This window comes from Marmota flaviventris, chromosome 9 (assembly GCF_047511675.1).
Source record: "Marmota flaviventris isolate mMarFla1 chromosome 9, mMarFla1.hap1, whole genome shotgun sequence".
Classification (NCBI taxonomy): domain Eukaryota; kingdom Metazoa; phylum Chordata; class Mammalia; order Rodentia; family Sciuridae; genus Marmota; species Marmota flaviventris.
Genome location: NC_092506.1, coordinates 63,896,193 through 63,912,641, shown reverse-complemented (window position 1 = coordinate 63,912,641; position 16,449 = coordinate 63,896,193). Strand labels below are relative to the sequence as shown.

Here is a 16,449-nt window from a genome sequence, read left to right as displayed (position 1 = left end):
AGCTATAGAGTCCATGTCAGCAGAATCAACAAATTCTTTGAATTCCCACCTTGAACAAAGCTATTTCCAAATTCCCCCTTCTTTGTCATCAAAATCCAAGTCAAATCCAGCTTAGTTCAAGACTTCTGGTGAAAACATCCTGATAAACTTTAAAGGCTATTCAGGAAATGTGGGTTGCACTTGTAGCTCCAACATATGTATAACTTTGGACAAGTTGTATTATCACTCAGGCCACTAAGATTTCCTCAGCTAAAAATAAAAGGAATCAATTATGCTCTATCACATCATACTTCTGTGCCTCTTCTCATCTTTTCTTCCCCTGGTTAATTCTAATATATTCAAAATTTACTCAGGTACAACATAATTTAATTGATACTGAAAAACATTCCATTCAATGATGACAGAATACGCATGATATGTTCATGAAACATGCGCCAAAGTAGACCAAATATTTAGGACCACAAAATAAATCTTAAAAGGATTCAAATCATACAAACTATTTTCTCTAAACTCAACAGAATTAAAGTAGAAATCAATAAGAGAAGGATATCAGGAAAATCCACAAATAACATATCTCTAATCCATGGTTCAAAGAAGAAATAAAAGGTAAATTAGAAAAGATTAAGGGGTACCACAGCATACTCCTGAAATGCCAGACACAAGGGAGACTGAGGCAGAGGGATTACAAATTCAAAGACTGCCAATGCTACTTAGTGAGACCAGTGTGACTCTAGATCATGTTCAACCAAAAGAATGGGGTCAAAACTCTAATGGGTTGCAACCCATGTATATATATGTCAAAATACACCCTACTGTCCGGTATATCTAAAAACATCAAATTTTAGAAGGTTTTTAATTTTTTAGGAAAGATCCTGTCTCAATATTTAAAAAACAAAAAAAGAGGAATGGGGCAGCTGGTGTGTAGCTCAGTAGTAGAGGCCTGGGCCTGGATTCAACCCCTGGTAATGAAAAGAAAAAAAAAAAAAGCCAATGTTCGGAATTCAATGAAAGCACAACATAAAAATCTGTGGAATATAAATGAATCAATACTTAAAAGAAATTTTATTAAATGTTTATTTTAAGAACAAAAGAAAAGGGGCTGGGGTTGTAGCTCAGTGGTTGAGCGTTTGCCTTCCACATATGAGGCACTGGGTTCGATCCTCAGCACCATATAAAAATAAATAAATAAAATAAAGGTAGTGTGTTCATCTACAACTAAGAAATATATATATATATATATTTTAAAAAGTCTCAGATCAGTAACTAGCAAAGAGGAGCAACTTAAATCTGAAGCAGTCAAAAGAAAAAAATAATAAATACTAATCAATGGAATTGAAAATAATAATCAATGAAATCAAACACTAGATCTCTGAAAAGTTAATAAAATTGATGAATATTTAGTCAGAGTGATCAGGCAGAAAAGAAGACAGAAGACACCAGTAGCAAGAACAAAAGTGGAAAGAATCATTGCAGACCCTACACAATTAAAAGAATTTAGTAACAGCATAGGAAATTTTATACCAATAAATTTGAAATGCCAGATGTGATACACAGCCTCTTTTGGAAGAAAAATCATCAAAGCTCACAAAAATAGTCATATATAGCCCAAATAGCTCCACATCTAATAAAGTCATACTTTAAAACTTTCCCACAAAGAAATATTAACATATAGATGGTTCTACTGAAAAATTCTGTCAAACACTAGAGGAATAAATAGCAACAAGTCTACAAAAATTTCTCCAGAAAACAGAAGTAAACACTTTCCAATCCATTCTGAGATCAGCATTACTCTCATACCAAACCAAACAAACAAGGACACTGCAAGAAAGGCATAAATAACTCTTATGAATAAAGATACAAAAAATCCTAACATAATATTAGCAAACTGAATCTAACTATATATAAAAATCCAACAACATGTTTATACATATAAAACTGTAACTGTACATATAAAGGAAAATCCATCTTAACCAAGTAGGGTTTATACCAGCAATGTGAAAAGAAGGTCTTGACAAAACTCAACCACCAACCCAGTGTTTATGAAAATTATAGCTAATATTATACTGAAAGACTCAAATGTTTTCCCCCAAGTTTAAGGAAAAATAACAAGGATATCCACGGTATCTACTTGTATTCAACACTGTACTTGCAGCCTCCCTGAAATATGATAAGAAAAATAACTAAAAATATATACAAATTATAAAGGAAGAAATTAAATGTGTTCTTATCAATCAGTAAAAAGGAGTCTCAAAAAAAAAAAAAAGTTCTGAACCTACAAGTGAGTTTAGCACAGTTATAGTATATGAGCTCAATACAGAAACTTTCATTATACCGGCAACAAAAATTGGAAATGGGAATATTTGTTGAAGGAATCCTATTTAAATTACCAAAAAATATGGAATCTATAGGTGCAAATCTAACAAACTATGTGCAAGATTTGCAGGCTAGAAACTACAAAACACTAGTGAATCAAATCAAAGAAGAAGAGTTTCATAAATGAAGAGATATCATGTTTGTAGATTGAAGGAGACTCAATATTAATAAGATGTCAATTCTCTCCAGATTTTCTTAAAATTTTCCAACAAATTTCCCAGCAGGATTTTTGTAGAAATTGTCAAACTGATCCTAAAGTATACATAGAAAAGCAAAAAACCTAGAATAGCCAGATTAATTTTTCTTTTGTTTTTATGTAAATTAATTTTCAACTGATATATATAATGAATAGCCAGAAAAATTCTGAAAAAACAAAAAAGTTGGTAAACTCAAACTAGGTGAATGAATTCAAGATACACTTAGTTTTATAAGTATAGTAATCAAGATGACTTGGTATTGGCCTTAGGATAGACATAGAGCTCAATGAACCAGGCTATGCAGAAACAGAAGCAATTACAAATGACTTATCATACAGATTTTCAAATAATGACAAAATAATTCAATTGAGAAATATAATGCCCTTTACAATTGTTCCTATATAATTGTTCATTCATTTGCAAAACAATGAACATTGTAGGTCATACAAATGTTAATTCAAAATGAATGCAAATGTAAAGTCCTAAAAGGTAAAACTTATAATGGAAATTTCCTCAAACAAATAAAAGAAAATCTTAGTGATCTTGAATTAGGGAAATATATCTTAGAGAACACATAAAAAGCATGAAATTCAAAAGAAAACTGATACACTGGACTTCATAAAGATTAAAACCCTTACACTCTTTGAGTGACACTGTTAAGAAAAAGAAGACTGGCATTATACTTGTATGATGCTCAATATCCTTTTTTTTTTTTTTTTTAAGAGAGAGAGAGAGAATATTTATTTTTTAGTTTTCGGCGGACACAACATCTTTGTTTGTATGTGGTGCTGAGGATGGAACCCGGGGGCGCATGAGTGCCAGGTGAGCAGGCTACAGCTTGAGCCACATCCCCAGCCCTCAATATCCTTTTTGACATTAGGCAAATTAAAATTAAAATTAAAATGATATCACTTTAAACCATTAGAATGACTAAAAAAGACTAACAGCAGGAAGTGTTAACAAAGATGGGGAACAAATGGAACTATTGCACATTGCTGATGGGAATGCTGAATGTGATATTCACTTGGGAGACCATCTGGCAGTACATGTAAATTTCGATATGTGCTTAACCATTAGACTCAGCAATTCCATTCCTCAGAATTTACCCAAAAGAAAGATATTTATGTCAACACAAAGAACTATACTTAAATGTTCACTGCATTATTCACTATGGGAGATGATTACTCTACATTGTCAACTTCACCATACCCTTTAAAAGGATAAATTCATTGTATGTACATTATACCTCAATACACCTGGCTTAAGGAAAAAAGAAAACTTTATTCTGAAGTCATCCCTCTCTGAGTCTCTCCAATTTGGTCTAAATACTTCTTCTATGCACTTCCATAGCTCTCGATGAAGGTATTCATCATTATCAGTTTACGTGGCCTAAAAAATCTTGTCTTATACTCTGAATCCTTAACACTAAGAACAATGAACCTAACCGATTCTGCCTATTATCCTAATATATCTTACGTCTCACTTTCTTCTACAACTTTGTAATTCTATTTTATCTGGTTTTTAGTAGTATGTTACTTGTTATACCTAATTATTTCATAGGTATTTTTACTTTCTACAATTTTATTAAGTTTCTAATTGGCTTTAAAAAACATAATTTTCCCTTTATTTTTGTTCTCTATTACACCAGCATACTTCCTTCCATGGCCAACTTCCTAAGGAGATACCCAAATGCTGACTTTCTGAAATAGGGTAGATTAGAGACAAACTCAGCTGAGAACTTGAACATTATCTAAGGAACGTGTGAGTTGAAACACATGATTAAAACTACCTTCGTTAGCCAAAAATCTCAATTCCAGACTATAGACCTGCAACAATATGTTAAGAACCACCATTTTCCACAAAATGTAGATACTTTCAGATGAGCAATAAGCACATACTGGAGAGAGCCAGGTGTGGCATGTGGGAAGAGAAACAAAGTATATGCCTCAGTACCAGTCTAAAGGCAACAAGAATATCTGGTACCAAAAGAGAAGAAAAAGGGCTTACACCAAAAGTCATTGTTTTACAAGTTTTAATTAAGATGAGCCCTAGGGTCTGGAGATGTAGTTCAGTGGTTAAGTACATGCTTACTATGGTGCAAGGTCCTGGGTTCAACCCCCAGCACTCAAAATATTTTTAAAAGACCAGCTCTAAAACAGGACAAGATAAAAAGATTCAACAATTGTAGGAAATCAGAATTAAGAAAGGAACATAAATATTAAATGCACTGCTCCGGTCACTATAGAAAGACACAAAATAAATAAGAATATGATAAGAACAAGGCCTCACTAGTACATGGAATCTAAATATGTTTAACTCAAAGAAGTAGTAAGTAGATGGTGGTTTTCAGGGGCTATGCAGGAAGAGATGTTAATTTAAAAATATACAATTTCAGTTAGTCCAAGAGATCTGTTGTAGGGCTGGGGATATAGCTCAATGGTAGAACACCTGCCCAGCAGGCTCAAGGCCCTGGGTTCAATCCCCAGCACTATAAAAACAAAATATAATTTAATTAAAAATGTTTAAGTTAAAATACAGTAAGCAAAATGAGGGTGGAGAATTTTTTCAATTTGAAAAAAAAGATGCAGGATTAAATTGTTTCTTTAAAAAGAAACAAACCAGAACATATACATTAAATAAATATTTTTTTAAAAATCAAGGATGTTGTAAATAATCTATGACTAACATTTTTTTTTAAAGAGAGAGAGAGAGAATTTTTAATATTTATTTTTTAGTTTTCGGCGGACACAACATCTTTGTTTGTATGTGGTGCTGAGGATCGAACCCAGGCCACACACATGGCAGGCGAGCGCGCTACCGCTTGAGCCACATCCCCAGCCCCCTATGACTAACATTTTAGTGTTACTTCTAATAGTAATACCATAAGTGTCACAAAATAAAAAAGGCACTCATTCTAAAGTGGGGCTGAAGGTTACCAAATATCACACATATACACCAGTGTAGCATAGCACAAAGAGAATGATTTATTAAGTCATCCAGGCCTGGATTTAAATCCTGGCTCTACCCATCTGTGTAATATTGAGTAGTTTCCCTTCATAAGGCTGCTACAAACCTTAATGATGATAACCTATGTCTGGGATGGCAAACAGGTTTCATTTCATATGCAACTATGATTGCTAGCTGTGTCCTGTAATACTATTAGAAACAACTATACTTTTAGGCTCCGGAAGGAGAGTGCTAGAATCAGTAAACTACATCAGTCACTGGTAACAGCAAAGATGGAGGAAAGGTAGCAGTATATAATCCAGGCATTTGTCATTCCTGTGCTCAATAAACAGTAGCTCTTCTTATTTCTGGAATAACCCCACTTCACTGGTCAAAAGAGAGGTATATAATGGCATATCTCTTATTTCAACTTAATTTTCATCAGATTCTAGAGGTGAATATCCAATAAGACAGAAAAAGCAGAATGATGTGAGAAAGCATATCCTTTCTTGGAAACATACACACAAAAAAGAAACCCTTAAATTAGCAGATTATGGTGTTTCTGCATAAGTTTCTTCAGTTAAATATATTTTTTAAACTAGACAACAATTCAAACCTAACAATAAAAGGAACAGAAATAAACAACAGCCTATGTAAAGAATCATAAAGATCTCTCTGTATAACAGAAAATGTAGAGACAGAAGCATCAGTACAAAGGTTAGGTTAATTTGGAAATGACAACCACTGAAAACCATAGTCTAAAATCTAAAAATTACCTGCTGACCCAAGTACTTCAGTCCATCCAAACAGACTTTCCATTCAATCAACAGCTGGTAGATGTCCTCCTTTCCACCCCAAATCTTCACCACAAAGCAAGAAACAGATGTATCAAGACGGTCTGGCATAATTCCAAAATCGAGACTCCGCCATGTTGGATTCTGTTCATGGAAATTAAAACATGCTTTAAAACTCTAACTTGTTTATAATTATTTCAATTAGGTAGCAAATCATTTTGTTTTTAAAAATCAAAAGATTTCATAAATATATGAAATTGCAAACTTAAGTGAACCAAGAGATAGTCCAATTAATACAAAGAGGGTGATAATGGTACTTCTGAATTTATCTGCTTACTTATTGTAGTCTCTAGAAGGAGCATAAAATCCCATGTCTCATTAATGTGGCTTTAAATGGCAATTCATTCATTTATTCAACACTTAATAAATAATTATTAAAAGCCAAAGCATAAACAATACACCCAGAGAGCCTCTAACTCACAGTGGAGTTCAAATCTCTATTTAACATAATTATATCACAGGGGATGTAAATCAATGATAGAACACTTGTAGAGCATGTGCAAGGCACTGTGTTTAATCCCCAGCAGTCAAATAAATAAATAAAAATAATCATATTGTTTCATAAAAAGTTCAATAACAGAATTATGCAAAAGGTACACAGTAGCATGGGAAGGAATAATAAACTCTAAAGGAACAGAGCAAGAATCAGAAGCTGTGAAATTCAGCTTTTAAAGAACAAGCAGGTTTTACCAGACTAAAATAAGGAATTCCAGGCAAAAGAAACATGATACACCAGGTATCAAAGGTGTGAAATAGCAAAGTGTGGTCAGGGAACTAAGAACAACTGTTGGCAGGAGTGGAAGGACACAAAGATGGAGAGAGAATCAAGGACTAAACAAACAGAAGGATCTTTTATACTTTGCCAAGGAGCCAACACTACTCTGTATAAGAGATTGAGCCACTGAAATTTTAAAGTTAGGAGTGACAAGATCAGCTTTACGCTCTGAATGAACATTACTTTTTATGTAGTTAGTTGAAATACTCTCTGAAAAGTCAAAATTCTAAGGGTTTTTAATAACATCAAAAGAAACTATGAAGCATCAATTGCTTTCATTTCCTCTAGAGTAAATGTTTGGGCTTTCATTGATGAAGGTAAACATAACCAATCTTATTAAATTAGCAACATTCATATTATTTAAATCAGTAAATAAAAAGGTCTTCATAAGAGTAACTGTTCTTGGCTTTGTGGCAGTTTTTTCCTGAACAAAGTAGGAGGGGATGTGGAGAAAACCCAAAGCCCAGAGGGAGAAAAAGGGCTAAATGGCATGATGATAAAACAGTAAGCACATTTTGCAATCATTTTTGTATTGGGCTATATAAAAACTAAATCCCAAGCCAACTGTGGTGGCACACACCTGTAATCCCAGCATCTGGGAAGCTAAATAAGGAGGATTGCAAGTTTAAGGCAAGCCGTGGCAACTTATCAAAACCTTATCTCAAAAATAAAATTAAAAGGGCTAGAATGTAGTTCAGTGGTTGAACATTCCCGGAGTTATTGTCTTAGAATTCTAATCTAAGACCAGCAGGATTCCATACTTATATGATCCCCAGTTTCTATCTCATTATCATTGTTTTAGCAGTCCTGCTACATAGGGGCAGAATTTCATTTAAATGTGAGGATACCATTAAGGTTTACAAATAACATGCCGACCTATACCATGAGAAATGCTAGAAGTTCTTCAGACTGAAGAAAAATGACACCAGATAGAATCCTGGATTTACAAGAAGGAATATAAAGGGCTGGAGTTGTGGCTCAGTGGTAGAGTGCTTGCCTGGCATGTGTGAGGCACTGGGTTCGATTCTCAGCACCACAGAAAAATAAGTAAAGGTCCAATAACAACTAAAAAAATATTAAAAAAAAAAAAAAGAAGAAGAAGGAACGAAGAACATTGGTGATGGTAAATATGTGGAGGGCAAATATAAAAGACAATACTGTCCAAGGGGTGAATAGAAGGAACCTACCACTTCTGATAATGACAGGTTGGGCAATCTTCCCATTGAAAATAATGAAAAATGTTAGCTAAAATATTTTTTAAAAATAAAAAAAAATCTAAACCAAGAAGGCAAAAACCCAGAGAACTGTGGGGTCTGGAAGACTTTTGTCTGCAAGCCACTGCTGACCTATATAAACTTAGGACTTTGGTCCTGGCAGTCTTCTAGAGACACAAAGACATAATTCAAGACCCAAGTACAAGCCCCACTCACATCTTAGAGATGTCGCTCTCCACACTGAGTGGGGACCATGAAAGGGCTGTATACCCTCAGTCCATGAGTGAAACAGAACTAAATCCCACCAAACTCCTATGTTAAATGTGTGCAGTCAAGAAGATGGGGGGAAAGAAAGTTTCTGAGTAAGTAATTATACACAAAGCAGCACAAAGAGAAAAGAAAAATATGGAGAAAACTTTTAAAAACATGCATGATAGAGTGAAAAGATCTAAAATGCATTTAACACACAATCTAGAAATAGAAAATGGATAAATAAAGAGGACACAGCACTACTTGAAGAAATAGTATCAATTTCCTAGACTGATTTAAAAACAAAAGTCAGGTGCAGTGACGAAAGCCTGTGATCCCAGAGACTCACGAGGCTGAGGCAGGAGGATCACAAATTTGAGGCCAGCCTCAGCAAATTAGTGAGATCCTGTCTCAAAAAAAATGTAAAGGGCTGAGGATGTAGCCCAATGGTAAAGCACCCTTGGGTTCAATTGCCAGTACCACAATCAATCAATAAAAACAAAACAAAGCAAAAAAACATTAATTCTCAGGACCAAAATATCCAACAGATTCTAAGTAAGGTAAATAAAAGTAAAGCCATATGAAGACATATAAAGTGAAAAGTGAAACTACAGAACACCAAGCAGGATGCAGTGGTACACACCTATAAACCTAGCAATTTGGGAGGCTGACACAGGAGACTCAAGTTTGAGGCCAGCCTCAGCAACTTACCAAGACCTTCAGTAACTTAGCAAGACCCTGTCTCAAAATTTAAAAAAAAATAAAAAAGACTGGCAATATATCTCAGTGCCAAAGCACGCTTGGATTCAATCCCCAGTAACAAAAAGGGAAAGAAAAAAACAAAACATAGAACAAAGATAGAATCCTAAGTGCTCCCTCAGGAAAATGACCTTTAAAGAAATCACACATAAACCACTGACTTCTCAACAGCAAAAACAGAAGCCAGAAAGCAATGGAGTTTTGCTTTCGATGTCCTGAAAATAAATGACAACACAGAATTTATTTATTTATTTATCCATTCATTCATTCATTCATTCATGGATACTGGTGGTTGAACCAGAGGTAGGTACTTTACTACTGAACCACATCCCTGGTCCTTCTATTTTTTATTTCAAGATAGGGCCTCACTAAGGTGCTGAGTCTGACCTTGAACCTGCAATCCTCAAGCCTCAGCCTCCCAAGTCACTAGGACTATAGGTATATGCCACTATACCCAGCTGACAACCTAGAATTCCACCTGCAGTGGAATATTCTTCATAAATAATAGTGCATGTGACACCAGCACATACTCAATAAAGAAAATTCTAGAGGATGTACTTCAAGACACATGGAAAGTGAATCCAGATAGAACATTTGTGTTGCAAGAATGAATGAATACCAAAAAAGTAGTAAATATAAGAGTAAATCTAAAGGAGAGATGGAATTTCTCACATTGCAAATTAAGTAGCTCAGCAAACTTTCTCCAAAAAATCTAACAATGAACCTGGACAAAACAGTTGAACAACAATTTCAGGGTCGTGAAAATCAACCAAATTGGGGAGCAATTGGTAATAAAAAAATCAATGACTTCAGGTTAAGAACAGGGAAATATGTGGCATTCTTACCCAGGGATGCTTTTATCCCCAACTCCATTTCGGTATGCAAAGCTGTTCTATTTGGGAGAGGTGGGTAATTGTAAAAGAACTGGCTTGATTTGAAATGGAGCATGGAAAAACTGCAACCTCAGCAATGCTGTAACACTAGTAAGCGCAATGGCAAATGAACAGGGAAGACCAGCAGTTCAGTAGCCTGAACTTACAGTTCTGTTTGTGATAAGCAATGGACTGGGAAACTAGCCAGAAATTTAATAGGAAGATCTAGAAAATGAGATAGCTATAGGGGGCCTCGATAAGCAATCCGTGCATCCACCCAAGGAGACTCCAAAGAAGGTCTAAACACCCACACATTCCTGACTGACTGAGCAGGCATGCACATGTGGGGCAGAGATGAGAAGGCCCAGTGGAAAACAAAAGCCACAGAAAATTTAAAGACCGCCCAAACTTGAAATGCACTCCCAATCCTTAAGCAAAGGTCATTGATTGAGGTATCTGAGCCCAGAGTCTGACCAATCACTGGCTGACCACTGCACTATGCAGACCCAGGAGTAAACACTAGAAATGTGGATGGATTAGGAACAACAGCAGATAATCAACCAGACAGAACCACTGAATTATGGAACGGTGTGAAGATTCTTTTAACTTCAGCTTTTCTCTGTCAATGAAGACAACTAAGAGGCAATATAGGAAAAAGTGCTATAATTTAGTAATACTGCTAAATTACATAAGCCCCTCTCTGTCTTAGACTCTTCAGTTATAAAAACTGAACAAGCTATCACCTCACTGAGTTTTCTGAAGCTTAAGTAGTACAGTAATAATAACTAACTATAGAAATAGCTAAAATCCTAACACCTGAAGACAGATAACATATGAAAAGAGCCTAGCAAAATGCCTCATCTAGCACATAAGAAATATCTAATCTGTTGAAAACATTAGCCCTATTGATCCTAACAGTAAGTCCACATGAAGTAAGACAAGTTGTTAATCTCAAAAAGTTAAAAAGACAAAACACTGTATTTTAGCAAATCCAAGAAACCACAACTTTCTCTATGACTTTTACGAAGAACTGATTTTAAGATGCATCTACATTTCAAAGAATGAAAAATGTGCATCTTAGAATCAATGAAACATCGAAGTTCAGCATCATATTATATAAGGTTGCCTAATAAAAACAGTACCCGAAATTGAATCTTGGTGTCTAGAATTTGTCTCACATTCTTTTTCGTACATTATTTTTGTTTTGGATTTTAGCTCCCACTACATCCCAGCAGTCAGAACTCAGAACAAAATAAACCTTAAGGGATTGTCAACCTCTTCCCTATTTTAGATCCTACAGCCAAGAGGCTACAGCAGGAAGAGAGAACTCTATTCTCTTCTCTGGGGGAAAGGAAAAGGGGGAACTACGCAGAACTTAAACTTGCTCTTGCTGCTCCACCACACATTACCACTGACTAGGGTGGGCACACAAATAAGTGACTGAACATGACACTATAGGCAAGAATATTACTGCAAGAATAAAGTATGCGTCACAGATTAGCCAGGAAGGGCCTGTCCTTCACCGGTTCACCCAGATCGCCATCAAGGACTTGAGAAACTTGGAGCCAGGAGTTCTGGGCCAAGCCCTCTAGTTCCAGAGCTTGAGGATGTGCCTAAACCCCCTGGGTCTGAGGCTCCTTCACCCATCCAGCCTTACAGGAGTACGAGCAGTTCTCACAGGCCTTGTAGAACAAGCCAAGCATTATTCCTGATTTAATTTAACATGGTCTATAGTGCACATGAGGAAGCTGCATACAACAGAGAAAAGGACCTCTAGTTTACATATTCTAGAACTGTGAGAAGTAAAACAGACTGCTGGACTTGTCAGTCCAACTCCAGTTTGAAATGAGGATGTTGAGGCCTCTGACTAGAGCCCTTCTCTGCCTCCCCGGACCCATTCTGTTCCAGGTCATTTCTCTCTCACCACGGGGTTTCAGTTCAAGCATTTCTTCCCCAGAGAAGTCTTCCCTGATCTCCCAGGAACTGTCAGACTCTACTGCCAGACCCTACATGAGATGGGGTCTTTTCTGCTATTGTTTTTCCAACTTATAATATAACACCATGGAGATACAGTAAGTACTCAAATATTTGTTGAATGAACAAAGAAAAAAACATCCTATTCCTGGTACTCTGCTGGAAGAAGACCTAATCAGTTTGGGATAAAAAATGTTTAAAGCTAAGCCAAGACCAGAGAACACAGCTTAAGATTCCTTTGGAAAAAGTGATTCATTTTCTCAACCAATATGAATCATGCTTTGTAAATAGAGAATAAAAGCATTTTGCTCATTTTTACTACTGTTGTAATTATTACAAGAAAGGAATGAGCAATGAGAGCCGTGTGTGCCCTAATGTCCTTAGGGCTGACTGCCCTTCTCTATGCTCCCAAGGATCCTGAGACTAGATCACTCTCTTAAAGGACTTGCCATGATACATCACCTTGATTTTCTTGTCTGCCTTCCCCTCAGTAAAGTGGAAATTTCTATCAGTATATTTGACCTCCACAGTACCTGGTACCTTGTAACTGTAAGTTCTGTATGTCAGGCACCATACTACCAAAGTGACTATATATTTTTATTAAACCTTCACAAAATTTAAGAATCCTGTTAAGTAGACAGCATTACTCAATTTTTCAGAGGAAAACTGATGCTAGGAAATATTTTAAAACTTGTCTTAGGTCAAACAGTTGGTCATATCTGGAGCTGGAAGACATAAAGATGTTAGATAACTTTTGTACAGGAGGTGGGCCGTGTTGCTGGAGACCACTTCACTTAAGAGCAAATAGGCTTTATGTCCCAGGCAGCCCCCAAAGGGCAAGTGACATATAATTGGTGTTCCTCATGATAACCCTGAGTCCTTGAGAAAAGGCTAAATAAAAAGCTAAAAAGGGAAGAGGAAGGAAACCAAAGGTGATATGGAAATGAAAAATTCAAATATGAACATTTTACTTAATTAGAATTCAACAGACCACCAACTCCATGTCTTGAAGAGTCAAAAACTGAAAGCATGAAAGAAGAAAAATATCTCATAAATCTAAAACTAAAGTCTCAAAATTTGTTCAGAATCTGTTTATTCTTGATTGGCATTATTTGGCATGTTTTTCCAGAAGAGACATTTGATAAAAAAGAACATCCCAACTGCCAAAAAACACTTGAAAATATGCTCAACTAGAACTGACCATAAGGAAGAATAAATTAAAGTCACAAGATAATAAAATAATACCAGAAGGAAAAAACACCAGAAGGGCTAGAAGAGAATACAACACGAGGATACACAGTACCTAAAAACTTCCCACTACTGGTAGGAATATAACTGGTACAAAACTCTGTAAACTATTCCACCGTGTCTACTGAAGTAACCTGTTAGAGCTCAGCACACACACTCCTAAATGCATGCCACAGAGAAATGTATACCTATGTTCATCAAAAGATATGTTCCTTACAATAAATGAACTACTACATGTGACAACATGGATGAATCTCATAAATATTATGCTGAGCAGAAGAGCATGTGTCACATAAAGGTTCAAAACCAGGCAGAACTACTCTATGAGGAGAGTGATACATTTACGGAGGCGGTAGTGACTAGGAGAACACAGGAGGAATTGGTTATGTTTTTATTTTTTCTTTCTATTCCATTGTTACTGGGAATTGAACCCAGGGGGACTTCAGCACTAATCTACATCTCCAGTCCTTTTTATTTTTTGAGACAAGGTCATGCTAAATTGCTCACTAAGTTGCTCGTACAAATTGCATACAGATTTTATTTATTGGACAACAGTTCAAGAATTTTTTTTTTTTTTTTTTTGGGGGGGGGGGGGCTATTGAGGATTGAACCCAGGTGTGCTTAACCCCTGAACCATATCCCAGCCCTTTTTGTATTTTATTTAGAGACGGGGTCTTGCTGAGTTGCTTAGGGCCTTGCTAAATTGCTGAGGCTGGCTTTGAACTCATAACCCTCCTGCCTTAGCCTCCTTAGCCACTGGGATTATAGGCGTACGCCCAACTTAGTCCAATAAATTTTTGTTCTGTTTTATTTCTGCTGGGGATCAAACTCAGGGCCTTGTGTATGACAGGTAAGCAATAAACTTTTTCCCTTGCCTTATTCATCTCTCCACAGACTTCCTGTCCCAATTTAGGAATTACTTATTGTGAACCTTTCCTAATTTCTCTCTCCAAACGATGGTGAATAACACTCCTACATATTTTCATTGTATCCTGTTGTTCCTGGTACTATAATTGCATCCTAGACTCCCTCCAAATTATGTGGTTAACCAGACAAAAGTTGGACAACTTTGATGAGGCAGTTTAACACAGGGTAACATAATCTGACATAAGCAAAACACACACACACATTAAATGCTAATTCATTCAGCCACAATTCACCTGAAACAAAAACTGGGTTTAAGAATCACTCAAGCCAATAACTATAAAAAGTATCTGTACTGTTCGGTTCCCTACCCCAAAAAAATGTAAAAACAATTCAGTCACATTTTCAATCAAACTTGTGGTTCTATTAAACTGTCAAATTTTCCCTAAAAATACATGCTCTAAAACTTGTTTATTTAATTATAAGTCTCACTGACCTCTATCAGACCTCCAGCCAACATTTAATCACATGAAGGAAGTATGATATTAAGAGAGGCTATGATTACAGCAGACCTCTTGAACATCAGTTTTACCAGTCACTTGGGTCATGTGACTTAGATCAAGGTCCTCAGCTTGTTTCCTTAACTATACTACAGGAATCTCTTTTACCATAAAACATTGTTAAAGTTAGAAATAACATATATACCACACCTAACATGCTATTTAAATCACAGATGGGGAGGAAGATGGCAGCGAATAGAGTGCGACACCCCCGTGTACTGCGCAGGTGATTAGTGAGTTTAGAAAAGCCAGAAGCTATCTTGTTAGGAATGTCCAGCAAAATTGGGGTGCACTGAAACCTAGAGGAAGAATTTCAACACCCAAGGATCAATTACTTCGGCTCAATCTCGAATGAACCGTGCACCTGGAGATTCAGGCTGATTGATCAGCGGCCTGCCCCGCAGCTGGAGCCTGTGCTCTGACATGCCAGCAACGCAGAGAAACGGTGCTACGGATTCTGTGGGGTCCTGCCAACTGTGCCCTCACAGTGCTCCAGGCTAAGTTCTGGGTTTGAGACGGTAGAGAGAAACAGTCCAGATCTGCCCTCCACACCGGACACCCCACCGAGGAAGCCAGTGGCCACCATATTGGGGAGCTGACATCACCATCGCCAGCTTCTGACAGAAGAGACCCCATCACAGCAAGTTCAGCGATAGAACAGGTGTGTGACATTTAGCCCTTCTCCCATACAGCGGGGAAATCGCATAAAATCTCTCCCCGGCTTTCCGGGGGCGTGATTATCAGAGTGAGTGGGAATAGAGGCATGGGGAAAGGTAAAGGCACCTGACCTCCAACTCCCCCCTCCCACCAGCAGCGAAAACGAAACCTATCTCACCAGCTCTCCAGCTCTCAGAGGAGTAGCTATCGGAGGGAATCGAAAGAATAGGGGGCCGGTTCCCAATACCCACGCTCCACATCCAGGAAACTGCAGGCCCAGAGTGTAGCTTGAACTGTGGAGAGGTACCACACTGGGGAAGGCCTAGCTGGCGGGAGAAGAGAGGAAACTAGAGGCCAGGAACAACCCTAAGTGAACTGGATTGGAGAGACACCAGGTGGTGGAGGAGGGAGCGGCCTCATATGGATTGTTTCCTACAGCCCGAGGGCAAAATCTTGGTCAGAAAAGCACAGCTCCACCTACTAGAAGCGAAGAAAATAGAAGCCTAACAGTGCATTTTTTTTTAATTGTAATTTTTATTTTACTTTATTATTATTTTTATCATTTCTTCTTTTACTTTTCTATTTTTTCTTCTCTTTCTTTCTTCTCTCCCTCTCTCTTTCTTGGTTTGCTTCCTTACCTTTTCCCTATCTTTCCTCCCAAGCATGACCACTCCAATTACGCGTAATGTACTAAATGCAAATCGATGAATATTACGAGACGGTCTATACTCCACCTAAGCCCTTAACTACCTCCAAGTACTCCTGTCTATTCTCTTGTTAATATCCGCCTGCATTGGAGCAACCCCCCAAAGAAGCTAAGATATACTAACCTCCATACCATCATATCTCCCGACCTTAACATAAAATCCTAAGTTCAAACCTCAATTCTCTATATGCCATCAAAATA

General features: G+C 37.0%; 1 protein-coding gene across 3 annotated transcripts in view; it reads right to left on the bottom strand.

Annotated features, from left to right (window-relative positions):
• Uvrag (UV radiation resistance associated) overlaps nucleotides 1-16,449 on the bottom strand; it is a 327,505-nt gene that overhangs the window by 260,201 nt on the left and 50,855 nt on the right. For all 3 annotated transcript variants that reach the window (XM_071616501.1, XM_071616500.1, XM_027942640.2), the window contains exon 4: nucleotides 6,293-6,454. In XM_071616501.1, the coding sequence (XP_071472602.1) occupies nucleotides 6,293-6,454 (162 nt within the window). The remainder of the gene's footprint in view (nucleotides 1-6,292; nucleotides 6,455-16,449) is intronic.